This window comes from Cottoperca gobio, chromosome 20, assembly GCF_900634415.1.
Source record: "Cottoperca gobio chromosome 20, fCotGob3.1, whole genome shotgun sequence".
Taxonomy (NCBI): domain Eukaryota; kingdom Metazoa; phylum Chordata; class Actinopteri; order Perciformes; family Bovichtidae; genus Cottoperca; species Cottoperca gobio.
In genome coordinates, this window is record NC_041374.1 from 5,810,690 (window position 1) to 5,826,748 (window position 16,059).

The window sequence follows — 16,059 nt, forward strand, 5'->3', positions numbered from 1 at the left end:
ATTCATTTTTTTATATATACAGATTCAGCAACATTCTTGGATATCAGGTACTTAATCACCAGCTGAATTAATTGCAGAAAGGAACTGAGAAAAACACTGAAGCACAAATAATACACAAGTACCAAGCAGTCATGAGGAATCACTTAAAAATCAAAGATGTACATCCTCAGAGAAGTCCCGGTGGAACTGTCGCAGCTTAAAGAGTATCCATGAGGAACTCTCTCATTCAGAGTGTGTAAAACATGTTCACCCCAAAACATGTGAACACTGAGATGTTCCCTAACGAAAGCTTCAGAGGGAGGCTTCATTAGTCGAAGGTCTCTAGAAAGTGAAAAACAACATAGAAAATCTTCCCAGCTAAGTGTGCTGAAATGTTGAAGCGTACAACAGATTTTCCTCCTCAGACAGCGCATCCATTATGCCAACACAGTATGAAGTCATTTCCTTTCTTGTGACATACATTAATTTCTCTCAAATGCCCCATTTTCTTCCCGTGGTTAACAGGTCACCAGTGGAATTTTTGTTGTTGAGCATCCCTCATATCTCTGTGTCTGCCTGAGTGTGGAAAATAACAGACATAAATCCCTGCAGTGCAGTGGCTTTCGCCAGATCATGAATTTGAACTACATTCATAAAAGCCCCGGCATGTGTTGGTAGCGAAGCAGAGGATGAAGCTTGATATTGTGGCATGGCCCGTATTTTTCTAGTTTATTTGCAGGAGCGCTTTGCATGAAGTAGCCGAGCCTCGGCAGGGCAGTGGCTAATGAGCCAGCGATGAAGATATAGTGAGGACCGCCGCTGCACTTCTCAGGATAAAACGCCCCACAAGTCAACAAACTACCTCACAACTCATCTTGCAGTTTACTTCAGCCCTTCTTAAAGCCGTTTTCTGATTGCTGTCATCATAATTGCCCCATGTGACCATTGGTTGCGTTTGTTTGAAACTCTCTGCTTCAATTTAGTGGATGGCAAAATAAGTCATAGGTGTTATTTCATTCTCAGTATATTCCACTGGATTTTTTTTCAGGGCCTTAAAATCACGGCCGCATCTCTGTATCATATCGCCGCCATTTTCTTTACCTGTCTTGGGCTCCACTGAGAAGTACGGCTGTCCGTGGATGATGCTGTAGATCACCCTGGCACTGTTCCCATATGTTGGGTCATCCGCATCTGTGGCTGCCACTTGCACTACCATGGTTCCTGTGGGCAGACAAGCCTTCATTAGTTTCCAAGACAGCATCCAGAAGCCAAGTCAAACATAGCTAAATATGGAAACAGTTATCATATCAACAGAGCGTGTGACCAATTCCACTGGAAAGAGGGGGGGGGGGGGGGGAGAAAAAGGGACAAAGCGATGAAAATGGGACTTCTGAGGCGGTAAATAATCTCATTAGTCATTATTACACTTGTCTTCTTTTGTTGGGGCTGGTGTGCTTTGTTTTGAGTTTCATTTTTATACAAAGTTTAATGCAGTTCTTCAATTCAGCGGCACCACAAGATCCGACATGTGCTGTGTACTGGCTCTTGGCCTGAAATGCTGCTAAACAAATAACATTTTCAGTTGGTGTCATTATTTGCAGGGACGCTGCGGCGGGATAAAGTGTAACTCCGAGCCTCTGGAGATCATTTCGCTGCCATTGTTTTCTATTTCCCTGCCGCAGATCAGTCAGCGGCATCTTCTCCGGTATCTTCAATCTGTTGATTCTAATTCAGCAGCCAAGTGGGTTCTGTACCCAATCTGTGCTCTTTTAAACCGGGCCTTCACCCACAGCAAAAAATAAATGATTATGTGTCTCATATCATACTGATTCCAAAACTTCTAAGATTCTTTAGAAGAGTCAAAGAGTTTGAACTTGTCCTCAGCAATGTAGGACACTGTATCTTTGTGTTGCATTAATTAGGGCTCAGTAAAACTCTGTAGATTAAAGAATATATGACACAAGTTTTTTTTTAAAGGGCACAGTTGGGAAAATATTTTCCCGTCACTTTAATCTTTTTTCTTTACTCTTACTATTTTTTTAATTTTTTAGTTAAAATCTTTGTTAATATGCACAGATGGTAACCCATTCGGTTCGTTCACTGATTTTAGTGTCCACAAACTGCTTCTGGAGACGTTGTTGATACGCAGAGAGGAAAATGTAACTATGAAAACAAAAATAAAGACATCTTAAGTGTTATTTGTTTAGGATGCTCCGTCAGATCCTGGTGCTGGTACACAGCACAGCGAGGTGATCTTTTGCTTTAGACGTATGAATATGTCTAAAGGATATACTGATATAAAAGAGAATCCCCTAAATTACTAACAACTAACCCTGAAAACACACACCTTAATTAACAACTTGGTTGTGGATAAAGGTATTTGGTATGAATCCAGAGATCCTTTATTTAATTTTAATGTATTTAATTTAATTGGGTGAAAACCAAACCCCTTAAAAAATCCTTAATTCAATAAAACCTGACAAACTAAGGGGTATAAGACTTTTCCCATAATTCACACATATATAAGTCAGCAACTTAAAAACTCCTTGATTTGAAAACTTAATTAAAATTAATATGCATGAATTTGGCTGTATGATAAAGAAACTCTTTATTATAATTAGTTCACTAATTAACTAACACAACTGCATGTGTTTACGAGTATTATATAATGCAAACATCAGCTAGTAGTTAATGCTAACTTAGCTAACACAACACTATCCACTGGCTATTAGCTACTGAGCCAAGACAGTCAACCAAAAGTCAAAGTTTGACAGGCAAGGAAATAATTGTCATATTGTTATATCCCGTTAGTTTAAGGGTACACAAAGTGAATTACTGCAGATAAAGTTACAAAGCCTACATTTTAGTTTTAGTGCCCTGAAGTGCCCCCGGATCCCCAAACTTCCTCCGAGCTTACAAGGAGGAAATTTGTTTTTCAAACTCGACTGTGAACTCTGCTGACAACTGTTGTTTCTGTGCGCAGTACAGTATTGTCCTCTCCCACTCTTCCTCCGAGGCGGAGAAGAAGACACCAGACATGACGCCTTATGCATTTCTTTATAAACGCACAGGCTGACCGTCTGTTGATGTGACTTGAGCTGACAGCCGTGGCTTGGAAGGTAAAGGCAGAGAAGTGTTTGAAGATTTCACAGAGAAAACATAATCAGCTACGATCATTACCAAACAATTTCGAGAAAAAAAAAAAAAAAGGTCGGTCACATGAGCCTTGTTGTTCCAACTTCCATTGTTACAGGTTTTATAATGTCAAGTAACTGCGATAATAGGGAGGAAAAGCTAATTAACTGTTACGTTATCACAATCACCCATTATGGCTGTAATGTTTGCTGTCAGACTGTATGTCAGAGTTGGTCTTAAAGCTGACGCCTACTGCACTGTGCAGTGGTGAAGTCATCAACAACATCCATTGTTGAAATAACCTTGAAGAAAAAATAAAAATACTTTTCCCAGTACACATAGCTGCTTTAATATTTCACTTTAATGGCTAGTAGCACATATATCGAGCCTATATTGTAGCATCTGAGAGAAAGTGCTATTTGCAAGTTGGTGATATTTTACTTCCTAATAAATATCACACTTTCTAACATGAGATGTATTTTACAGGCTTTTTACAGAATGAAAGTGATCATGGAAATTGAAGATTAGACTCCTCCATTCTGGCCATAAAGCAGAATTAACAGGCTCTGGCCCTGGATGTGAACAATATAATAGAAGAAGAAGAAGAAAAAAAAGAAGAAGCTGGAGAAGTTATCACCAAGCCGGTTGCAGAAGGACACCTAGATTATATCATCACCTCTTAGTCATGACAGGTTATATTACAGGTAGTTTAAAACACCAAGGTCAAAGGATGAAAGAGAGCTCGGGCGATGTCTAAATCTCTATTACGGGTTGAGAGTTAAAATCACGTCACAGAGTGCTCGGCAGACGAGGCCGTGAATCAACATTCAATATGGACTCGGACGGAGCACAGCTTTTAAAAGGCTTATTTCTTTTCTCTACAGGTTGTCCAACAAATATCCTGTTTCTAACAATAATGTCACGCGGGTGAGCTGGATGTAAAAAAACGAAAACACCCTGAAATATGAATAGTCTTTCTGATCCACAAGGCTGTCATCTGCTACTCAATTTGCCCCCCCCTGTCTGTGTCACTTCAACATTTGTCCGTCTTCATTGACGTGATAGATTTGATTTTTTTTTTGTTGATTTATTCCCCCGCTGTTGTGTACAAAACAGGTTTTTCTAATCAATTCCGCATCTTGGGTGGCCCACTGTCATCTGCCAGTAATGAAAATAAATGTGGCAAGCTTCAATATGAATGGGAGACAGGTATTCTCCATCCACTTGCTTATACAGGATCCATCCCAACTGTCAAGAACAATATGCGTTTTGAGAAACCACGTTCACGATGCAAATCCGAAGACTGTGACGCCAGCATGTAACGGTTATATTAATACACACTGCATGTTGTTTTCAAATGAAGAAATATGCACGTTGAAATACAAGCGTGTGAATAAAAGAACACGTTTGAAACCAAAAGCTGTGACTTGAAAATGTAATTGCAACATAAATAAAAACAAAACATAAAACATCATTATAAATATGTAAACATTCTGTTTAAGCTTTCATGAGTATTCAAAAGCTGCCACTGTTGATAGAGTTGATTATATTTGTGCACATTCACACCTGCTCCTCATTGCTTCGGGGATTAATGCTTAGATTTTAATTCATTTTTTTGTGCAATTACCAAGAAAAAAACTAATTACGGGACTTCTAAAGTAAGTTTCTAACTACATGCTGTTTTCAAAGTACAATCAGTAGACACTTAGATAGTAGGTACGCCTCTACGATCTAATGCAATAAAATACAACTATTTTGCCGTAAAGTCTACTTTTGTGATGCAGTTTTAATTGCAAAAGCAGGACAGACAACTGCAAAGACCTCTGAATGTAATGTAGTCCAGTACAACCAGTGGTGGAAGAAGCATTTAGATAATTTCCTTAAGTAAACTTATTTATACGACACTGTGAAAATAGTCCACTAAAAGTAAAATATCTGCATTCAAAACTTTATTTGAGTAAAAGTAAGTAAAAAATGATCTCAGAGAAACAGTTGTGTTTTCAGCTTTGTGACGATGCATCTTCCAGCTGATCCAAGATAGTTTTTAAGTTAAGAAATAGGAACATTTTCTCCCTTCATCCTTCAATTTATCACAAAGATTCAGATTTAAAATCACCAAATTTGGACAAAAAAAGTACAATATTTGTCTCTGAGATGTAGTGGCGTATACTATAAAGTAGTATAAAATGTAATTTGTACTTAAGCACTTGAGTAAATGTACTTCGTTACAACACCATCTTTAACTATGACCTCAATAATAAACATTTAATCTAATTTACAAATGTCACCAAAAACTGATCATATACAGGTGTACCTAATAAAGTTGTTTTTTGAAGTGTATAATATAAACACAATGCACAAAGGCATCAACATAAACCCAAATAATGACATATTTTTTTATATATATTTGAAACAACTTTCCCTGAATCTGAGCGCCTCTTTCATTTCCAGAATGACACGTCTGTGCCCTCCTTGATCGCCGCTCTTATGAACTAGACAGGAACACTGACAGCTGGTTATAGGACTGATGAGTAGTAAATTCCAGAGCTGTGACCTTGGGTTGACATTACATCCTCTATGCTTGTAATGAGCCCTCAAACTGCTCCTCCGGCCCTTCGCTGTGCAGCGGGAGAGAGCCGAGCCGAGCAGAGCAACTGTCCTCAAGCCCCCTTCTCTTTTATTTGACATCCCCGCGACGATTAAGACAAAAGTCTTCAGACATCCCCGGGCCATAAGGTCTCCTTGTGTATGTACGAGCACTGCCTCTAATTACTTTAATTAATTAAATTCATGATTTCCTCTAAATTGAACCCATTCATCAGCGGTGCAGAGCTGTGACCATTAATGATTTAAAGACATCTATAAAGGAATTATTGAGGACAAGAGGTTCATGGCCCCGACTGCTTTTTACTGCACCGATGATCACTTTGAGCTGATATTTACAAAGAGAGGCGGCGCATTATTCTACCGGTTGTTCTTTCAACTTGTGATGAAGACCTTCACAGGAACTGGCGGATTAAATAAAGCAGCGAGGGTGACCCCGCGTCTCGGCGCTTGTGGTGTGAACGCATTCCCCCCTCTGTGGTTGATGTACTGAGTTGCTGTCTTATCTCGGGTTGGACACGAGACTCCGAGCCCTTGTACTCTAATCCTCTGGTTCCTTAAGCCTGAGCTCTGTACCCCCCGCTGACAGTCGGCTGCGTAATCCTTCAGAGATCTCCCTGCCTGTGTAGTAAGCAAAGCACTGTTTCCCTTGGAATGACTCCCACTGCCACTGTATGCCTGCTCAAATTTTCTTTTTGACTTTGAAGGCTGTTAAAAAAAGAAAAGAAAGAAAGCCATAAACACCTTTGTTTTCACTCATTTCCATTTGTATGCTGCCATGCATGTTTGAGGTTTTGAGATGACGCACAATGAGCTTTCCTTCGGGTTTATTGGTGGTGAGGAAGTGCTGTGTGCTTTAATTTAATATGCTGGTAAAAAAAAAAGGCTATAATGAATAATTTGCTATTAACATGAAAGGTGTCGTGCTTAGTGATTAACCCACAGAAAATGATCCTCTGCAGTTTCCCCCTCAGTGTCACAGAGCTTTCATTGTTTTTTGGTGTTCTGGCACACAGCTTTGCTTCACTCTCACCGGTCTTAAAAGGGTCGTATCCAGCTGCCACTAAAAAGTTCTCCACACCAACCTAAAAGGTGATACTATATATATTTGTGTTGTTTTCACACGTTGTTTTTCTGCTGCCTTAGGGGGCCAAAGAAATATAGTATCGCTGGTTTAAAGAGCAACATAACAACTTAAACAAACACCCCTTTAAATATTCCAAAAGATACATTCAAATCCAAGAAAGGCCACCAAACTCGCACCTACAGCTCATCCAACCCAGCCTGTGTCGCACACACACACTCCCTCTTTTTAAAAGTGGGACTGCATTTATAACCACACACACACACCGTTGGCCAGGCCATCAGGAGCAATTTGGGGTTCAGTATCTTGCCCAACGACACTTCAACATGCTGACTGCAGCGGCTGGGGATCGAACCACTGACCTTCTGACCACTGGACGACCACTGGACGACCACTGGACGACCACTGGACGACCACTGGACGACCACTCTACCTCCTGAGCCACAGCCACCCCGTATGTAAATGAATGAAACCAATGATTTTATGTAAAACCTTTTTTGAGTGCAGGATTACTAAATGTTCCCTCGGAAAAGACAACAAGAACTGCAACTGCAGTTTACTCTAGTACAGGGGTCTTCAACAGGGGGTCTGCGACCCCCAGGGGGTCCGCGGAGGCACTGCAGGGGGGTCGCGAAATTGTTTGTAGATAAAGCAATTAAAAAAAGAAAAAATGGTTTCTTTTTTTGCCTTGCGCATTCACATTCCCTCCTCCGCTGTACTTTGCGAAGGGCGGCGACACACACCTACAGTCAGAGACAGAGTGGCGGAAAGGAGAGGGGTGAACTAAAAGAACGGACCTCTTCAAGCCTCTTCCATACAATAAAATTCTCGATGTGCATTGTTCTTTATTTTTGCACATTTGAACAAAGTCATGTTGATTGTGTAAACCCACTAATCTACATCTACTTCTAATCTTTCCCACATTGTGAGAGCACTGATTGCCAGCTCCCTTTCTGATAATGAATTATTATTCAGACTGCAGATTGAAGTGCCAGACAAATCATTTCTTCTTTATGTAAAGGTACAGTGTCAAATATCTAGAATTATTTACTCGTCGTGACTGCTATAATTTAATGAATGTCTACGATTAATAATCAATAGGAATACCTCAAAAGAAAATGCACATCATTTATCATTCATCTTCAGTAATCTTTAGGTTGAAAATTGTGTTTATCATTTTTTCCATCATTCCTGCCTCCATCCCATCACTCAAAGCTCAGTTGTGATTAGACCACAGCTCCCAGCATGCCCGAGAGCGCTTTGGGAACCCCTGGGAGGAGCTGAAGGAAGTTAAGGATGTCTGTGCTGCTCTGGAGAGAAATTTATTTTTGCCTGGATCAGACATTTTTCAGGAGACATTTTTCAGCAGAGCGGTACCTGCAAATACCAGCTAGTATGAACTCTGAGCCACATTTGTTGAAAACATGCCCATGGCCTTCAAGCCTGATTCAGAGCTTAAGTTAGCATGAGTCAGTTGTTAAACATGCGTCACTCTTCAACATTGCTAAACCTGGAGGTCTGTGTTGGCATATGTAAGGTGATAAATATGTAAATCTAAGAAGCATTAATAGAAAACTAGAAAACAACTGAGAAAGAAAAAAAAAAAACCTTCAAAATAACTTAACAAGCGTTGCTAATATAATATTTTAAGTGCTATGTTACAGTAAGTTCCATATAAAGAGCAAATATGGAGGTCGCGCTCTCTGTTTCTTATACACCTGCTTAGTTGAAAGCCTCAGGATGTTGTTGAGGCTCATTTGCATTTACGAGCATTTCCAGCTCGAGCGTGACCTGTTCTAAACCTTGGGAGGGAAATCTTGACCATGCAGCTAGAAACAGCAAGTTAAAGACAGGGTCTGATACGAAGGCTTTCCTCCGGGACCGCATTTAAAAACAGACTTATAAAAGACATATCTGCAGTGATGAATGCTAATGTGAAACTATTGAGGAATATTAGCTGCAACTACAGCTGTTTAAAGTTTTTAGCCATGCTAGCGGGAAGGGCTCTTTAAAAGGGCAATGTCAGTCCGTTAGAATTTGTCCAATGTGACAAGATTACCTACAAAACTAATGACATTCCCATCAGCCTCAGCTGTAGTTTTCTTTCTACCAATTAGCAAATATTAGCTAGAATCAGATATTATACGTTAGCATTTCATTTTAAACTCTTGCTAACTATTCTATGAGGAATTGGAACAAACATAATTTAATTTTTTGTTTATTATACATTTTGTTTTCAATAATGTACTGATAATACTGTATTTTTAAGAATGATATTTTTCGGATTTCCACACACAATGAACTCCACAGACCTATCAGCTCATCTGGCACTTGTTAGATTTCAAATTAAACACGGTGAAGCTTGACTTTTTTTCACTCTGTATTTTACCCTGAACAATCTTTTGTGAAGTACTTTGAATTCCTAATGTGCTACATGGATGAATTGCCTTGTCAAAAGTTCCAAGGGCGACTTGTTAGTACAAGTCTTATCTACATCATCACATTTTCCAAAACTGAGCTGAAGGTATTTAAAAGTTCAAAGACCTCAAGAGGAAAAAAGTATAACTAAGTCCTTATTTAACACCGTAGAGTAAAAGTGAAAACAAAAGAAGAGAATAAAGCGACATGCTCTGGTTAAAAGAAGTTTAACTTGAAACCTGAAACTGTTGCCGAGCACATTGCACAACAACTTGACAGTTGAAATTGGGCCCAATGTGATCGAGTCGTACAAAGTGAACACGCTGGGTTCAAATTAATATTACAAACTTCCCGATTCCCCCCCATGACCTAAAGACTGGGAGAGATGAAGACAAATTCGTTGAGGTGGAAAATTATCAAACGCAGATGTGGGAGCGAAAGGCAAGCCAATGAGGAAGTGAGAGTGTAAGAGAGAGTAGAAAAGAGGGGTAAGTAAAAGGATTGGAATGAGGAGGGGGAAACATAAGAGGGAACGATATGGGATTGTATTGAAGACAAATGGGAAAGGCTTACCTAAGGGTGACATCTCCGGTACACCTGCCAAGTACGGTCCATCAAGAAACTTTGGCTCATTATCGTTGATGTCCTGGACCTTGACTACAAATTCAGACCTGGGCTCCACGGGTATATTGGTGATTCGGTCTACGGCTTGAGCTTGGAGGGTGTAGAAGGGCTGTGCCTCTCGATCAAGGCGCTTTGTGGCGTGGATGTCCCCCGTGTTCTCATCAATGGTGAAGATGGAGGTGGAGCCATCACCAGATAACACATACTTCACCTTGCCATCGCCTTTGTCCACATCCGAGTGTAGCTGAAAGAAAAAGAACATTGGGTTAAGGCCTCCATATAAAAAAGTCTGAAATCTATTGGAGGGAAAAAAAAAACGTTTCAATATTTAAGCGGTGAAGCTGGACTTAATAAAGAATGACTTGAGGGCATTTGTCTTAAAGGAATGTTCCGCCAGTAGTTATTGAATAATGATTACATAAGTGAATTTAAACTTTGATATATTTTAGCACATTTCATGTCACTCAGCTTATTTATTTTAATGTATAAATATCTCATATTAAAGACTACTTAAAAATATGTAAACACAAGCAAATACACATTGTGTTTATTGGACAGATAGCTGATCAAAAAGATCAACATGCAGCATTTATACATGAATTCATTATCTCACAAAATCCCATCACAATTTGCATTTTGCTACAAAATAATGGAATGAAATTAAATGATGCCTCTTACTGCAATTCCATTGTGACTCGCCAACTAATGTAATGGTCATTACGAGCAAATTTTCCACCATAACCTCCAGCGATAACTAGCTCGTCTCACATAAATAAATAAAAAAAGACTACAGCTCTTGCAAAATACAAAACACAATGACAATTCACCAAATGGATTTTTTATTTCACTTATTTTCTGTCCACAAACCAAAAACACTGGCTCCTACATCGTCCATAATGCAACTCAGTAACATACTGTAGTTCTGTCCCAGAAACCTGTACATTGGAAGGTCAAGATAAACCGTTCCCTCAGGAAATATTTATCATCTACATTTTGGCAAAGATTTAATGCAAAACTTTCATAAAGTTGCATTTGTAAAGGTTGTTTTATAAAATACTTAAATTACACTGATGTCAGGTGTAGATATGCATTTCTGCTCACAAGTCTGATTTTTAACAGCCTTTTAAATTGAATGATGAATGAATGATGAGTCAATGTTCCACGTTAAATTATTTTCATTCATTTTCTGCCATTTGGAACAAAAGGAGCACAGATGGTTTGGTAGACATGAATGTTCTCTGTGAGATTTCTCAATGACATGTCTGATATATATATATATAAAACAAAAAGAAGAAGAAGAAGAATAAGGATTCTACAAGTTTTTGACCTCTGAGAATCACTAGCAAGAGCTGAAGCCACGTTGTCAGATCAGACCTATTAACGGCCACATAAAACATCTTTGCCTAAAACGAGTGGCACACCCAATAACGGTCAAGTTCATATCCTCAAATCAAATCTTTCCGGCTCAAAGAATGTGGGCTACCACTGCGACATTTAAGTTGTGTTTCTTAGGAGTAGCTAGGATATTAATGGGAGCTGTTTTGATGTTCCATAAACAGACATACAGGTCTACAAAAAAAGTTGTAAAAGCTACTCCTTTTCTTATTTTTAATCATTGAACCTGTGCAGTCACTACAAAGCTTCCTCGTGGCAGAGTTTTAATCTCAGAAGAACAAGCCATGAGTTTAAAGATGACTTTAAGACCCCTCCTCAAAGCACGACTCCAAAAAAGGAAGAAAAATCATAATCCTTGAACACTTGAAGCTTCTCGGAGCATAAAAATTACCATGACAAGTAACCAGCCTTGAATAATCACGTTTGAAGCCAGAGCTGTCTGATAGCCGTCAACCCTTTCGATGTTCTAAACATCAGAGCGATCACAGACACTGCCATATATCTTAGGGCGAGGCCGTTGTCGGGGTTTTAAAGATGGACACATGGACCATTTTTAACTGTCAGCATTTAGCAGAGTGCATAATTCTGCCTTCACTCCATCACATCCAACATGACAAAACACCTCAATTACCAGCAGAGCATGCCGAGCACGCTTTTAGTGGGAATGTTTTCCCTTAATTTTTAATGTTTTCTGTTAAAAGCTGTTCCATTGAACTTGTAATATCTACACTTCCAAGTGTCTTGCATCTTATTGCTGCCAAACATCGGAGTGTGGCCATACACTGCAAACACTTTGGTTTTCCGACGTGGTCAGACATGTCAACCAAACTAGTTCTGAAGAAGAGTGACCTGACACTAATGTTACTAAACTGGAGATTCACTCAACTCCTTGACTTGTGCTTTGAGATTTTGTCTTAGTGACAAAGTTCGCAAAATAGTTTGTTTCTCGAGGCGTCATCTGCTCACAAAACCACCCGTCAGTAAAAAGGGTGTAAAACAGGCAGATATGTCTCAACCATGTGATCTTTGCTATACTGTATTTTGCGCCACTAAAGGCTTGGGAATAACTGCAAACAATGAAAGATGTCTCCATGTAATCCATTTATATATACCAATAGAGTATCTATTTTCTAGTAAATATATTAGGATTGTATAACATAACTGTATAATAAACTAATTGTCTCATGAGAAGTGTATCCAATATGTGTAAATCAATTATTTGGGCCATAATAAAATGATACTGACATTGTTATGATATAATGAATGGAAGCAGGGGTAATATTAGTGGCAGTGGTTTAACCGATCACAACCACTATCTGAACCAGTCACGCGGTATCGACGAGCAGCGAGGCTTCGGATGACATCGTTGATCTAAAACGATACAAGGCTCGATTTGCTACACATGAGGAAATGACCTAAAAAAGTGCAAGTAACTGCAATGTCACTTCAAACAACTAATTTCACCAAATGAGATTTTGTTTCACTAAAAATGTAAATATAAAATGATTCCATCAGGAAACATTTATATTCTACACTTTTGACAACATTTAAGGCAAAGCTTTTAAAACATTTAAAGAAAAGGTTTTGCAGCTGATGGCAGACACTAGGAAATCCTTAATGCAAAAACAAATCTTCTGTTTTAATTAAGCCCCTTTAGCTAACGTTACGGCATCTTACACAACGCCTTGTCAGAGCCTCGAGATTATGTCCCTGAAAACAGAATTGGTGACGATGCATAATTGTCACCAAGAATGCTCCTTAATCACTGCTGGTAATGCAAACACCGCTCTCGCCTTGGTTCAGTTATTCCAGCTCCCTATACGCTTCCTGGAACCTTCAAAGACAATATAAACCTTACTCAAGTTACCAAACGCGTGTAAACTGGATGGGTGCACTCCTAAAACCACTCCAGTTTCCAATGCGATGGTGAAGAGATGATGAACTCTTCCAGGAGCCAGACTTGAAACCACATTGCTCCTGAATCAGAGGTTCGCCAATCAGTTGGGGAGTCTCCCTGTCAGCACCCTTGTCAGACTAGTCTGTTTCCTCGAGGAGCCTAAGGGGTCGTTCACTCCAAGTGACGCTGAAGAGGAATGCAACCAATGACTGCCGGAACACAGCCAGGTTTCTGCATCTCATCCCAGCAGGAATCATGGTGCTTTTTACCTTACATCAGACAACTCCGACACGCCGTCATTTGGGTTCAGGAGATCTTCGTTGATCCCCAGTCGAGGTCAGTAGCTAACTATTGCAGATGAAAACCGTCAGGGTAAAGGCCTCTAGACGTCTAGAGCAGTCTAATGGTTTGTCAGAACATCTTTGAAGCTACATGATTTTTTAATATCCTGAGCACAAAGTTTACACTTGAGCAATTTGATTTGTTTTACTATCAAAACTAAACAAACAGTGCACATTGTTTACAGTGCTTTTCAATTAGGTACAGGCCCCTCTCTCTCTCTCTCTCTCTCTCTCTCTCTCGTTGTTTATTGTGCAGCGAAACGACAAAAGCCTATTATACAGCATTTATATTTCGATGTACTCAAACAGGATTATTGTTGAAACTCTTCCTTCAATTTATCTGTAAATGTCAACATCTCATTATGGGATAAATAACAATGGTTCCAAGCCAGAACTGCAGGGGTTTGAGAGTGATTAGGTCAATATTATATTGGTGGCACTGAAGGAGTACACGCTGAACAAAGGATACAACACCAAAGGTCTTTTATTAATGGAATCCATCAGGCCCGCTGATGGATGCCGTGTTACGGACGCGATGATTGCATTGGCTGTGTCCTCAAGCCACAGCGTGCATATGTCGCCTCTCTTATGGAGCTCACTGTGTTTATTCACCATCTCCTGCTGTCAGGAGCAAACTTGAGGTAAACTGTCAGTCGTGGAGAGAGAGAGAGTCAACATTTAATCTTGAGGAAGTCATCCGTGGCCATTTGTTTTCGGTAAATGCCATTGAGGAGAAGGACAACGCCGACATTTGAGCGGGGTCAAGCACACTATGTGGTCTTTTCAGTGAACTTCTTGCCCCATTTTACTCTCTGCCTGGCGGTAGGATACACAACAGTGCAGCAGCTGTTGCCACGTATTCCATCTCTGAATATACATATACAATGAGGGCTGCATACAATATGTATAGCTTGGCAGGGCATATTAAAGTAAACCTTTGTCAAAGAAATTCCATTTTTAAATGGTCACCACTAATCTTTTTTATTAAATGCCATTTCATTCTATATTAAATAAATACATAAATTGGCATTATGCAAAAAAAGTCCTTTTTTTTTAGGATTAATTTCAAATTTATGTTTTTTTTTTTATGTTTTTGAATCAAATTCCATTCCATAATTTTCAGGTGGTATTTACTGAGCAGCGTAGTAACTTCACTCCCTATTCCTAATTATTTTCTTCGCTAACCCCTTGAGGTTGAGCGAACACTGCAGGCAGCACGGCGCTGTAGCTCAAAGGCACTCCCAGGGATTGTGAGGGAGGGATGGGATCTGAACACGAACCCTTCTGAAATCAGTGCTGACACTTATCATCACAGGCAGATCTCCAGGGACCAGCCTGTTAGCTTTGTGTTTGACTGTTTACCTTGTAGCGAGGGAGAGGAGTAAAAAGCATGAAAGATGATACAACAACCCTCCGCTTGTCCTATCACTAGCACTGCTGCGCAATGTGTACAAATTGTTATTGTTTTTTTTTATTTTTGCCATTCTATGCTACATGAAAAGCCACGTTCAAAAGTGTCTATTTTGTTTCTTTTTACGCCCATTTGGCTTGGCTCCGTGAAACTCCGCGAGTAGAAAATTATAACTAAACCTAAAAATAAAAACGCTCTCACCCCGAGATGTATGTTTCAAGCTTTGTATTTGCACCTCCCTTGAGGAGAGTACACATTCTCCTATTCAATGGACTGTGCACAATCCAAAATAGATACAAAAGTCCATACCTACAGGCAAGCTGTGAGCAATACTGAATCCGGTACACCAAATCATCCTCTGCCACCGCTCAAGTGCCCTTAATCAAAACTCGGCCTCAAGATATTTCACAGAGCAGCCGATTGTCGAGGCTTAACGGGGTCTCTATAAGCAAGGTACGTTTCATAAACAACCCAAAAATAAAACTGTAGACAATTACACTCTGGGAAAGGCTTGCAGGTTTTTCTTGTGCAACATCAGGAAACGATGCCACAGTGTAAATCGTATACTGTTATTATGTATATCCAACGGAAGGCCAAATTCTGGTTATTACAGGACACATCAGGGAGTTCTGGCTCATAATATAAGACATATGAAAATAGCTGAAAATGTAGACGTGAAGGGGGGGGCGGGGGGGGCTTTGGTGCAGCTGTCACTGACATGCTTGGCTTTTCATCTATTCACTCGGCCATGTTCTGGTCAGTAGCCATGGTGCTGTGCTCTGCCGCTCAGCTTCTCCTCTTTCATTTCAGGTTAGGAGGTGGGGAATTAGCGATCACCATGGAGAAGCTATTTGCTATCACACAGAGGGGCAGATGCATGGGATCTGCACACATAGGCTTTTTAGATTTGCTCCTTAACGTCACTGAATTATATATTTATATTTCACTTATTAGTCCCCTTCCTCATTATCTTTTATTTCCCCTGTATGTTTTTGATGTAAATCGTCATGTCTGTGGGATGTCTGGTTTTATCGGGTTGATAAGCACTTGTTTGGAATAGTGCTGTGTGAAATTGAGTCATTGAGAAGAGGCAGACTCCATCTTAAAAGACATACAGTTTATAAAAGGACAAACTTATCCGTGTGAAGTAATTCAAGAGATTTGCTGAAAC

At 39.8% G+C, this 16,059-nt stretch overlaps 1 protein-coding gene across 4 annotated transcripts in view; it reads right to left on the bottom strand.

The window, feature by feature from the left end:
- Nucleotides 1–16,059, bottom strand: part of LOC115025627 (cadherin-7-like) — a 130,579-nt gene that overhangs the window by 40,725 nt on the left and 73,795 nt on the right. For all 4 annotated transcript variants that reach the window (XM_029458022.1, XM_029458023.1, XM_029458026.1 and 1 more), the window contains 2 exons: nucleotides 9,794–10,088; nucleotides 1,081–1,200 (listed from right to left, as the gene is read on the bottom strand). In XM_029458022.1, the coding sequence (XP_029313882.1) occupies nucleotides 1,081–1,200; nucleotides 9,794–10,088 (415 nt within the window). The remainder of the gene's footprint in view (nucleotides 1–1,080; nucleotides 1,201–9,793; nucleotides 10,089–16,059) is intronic.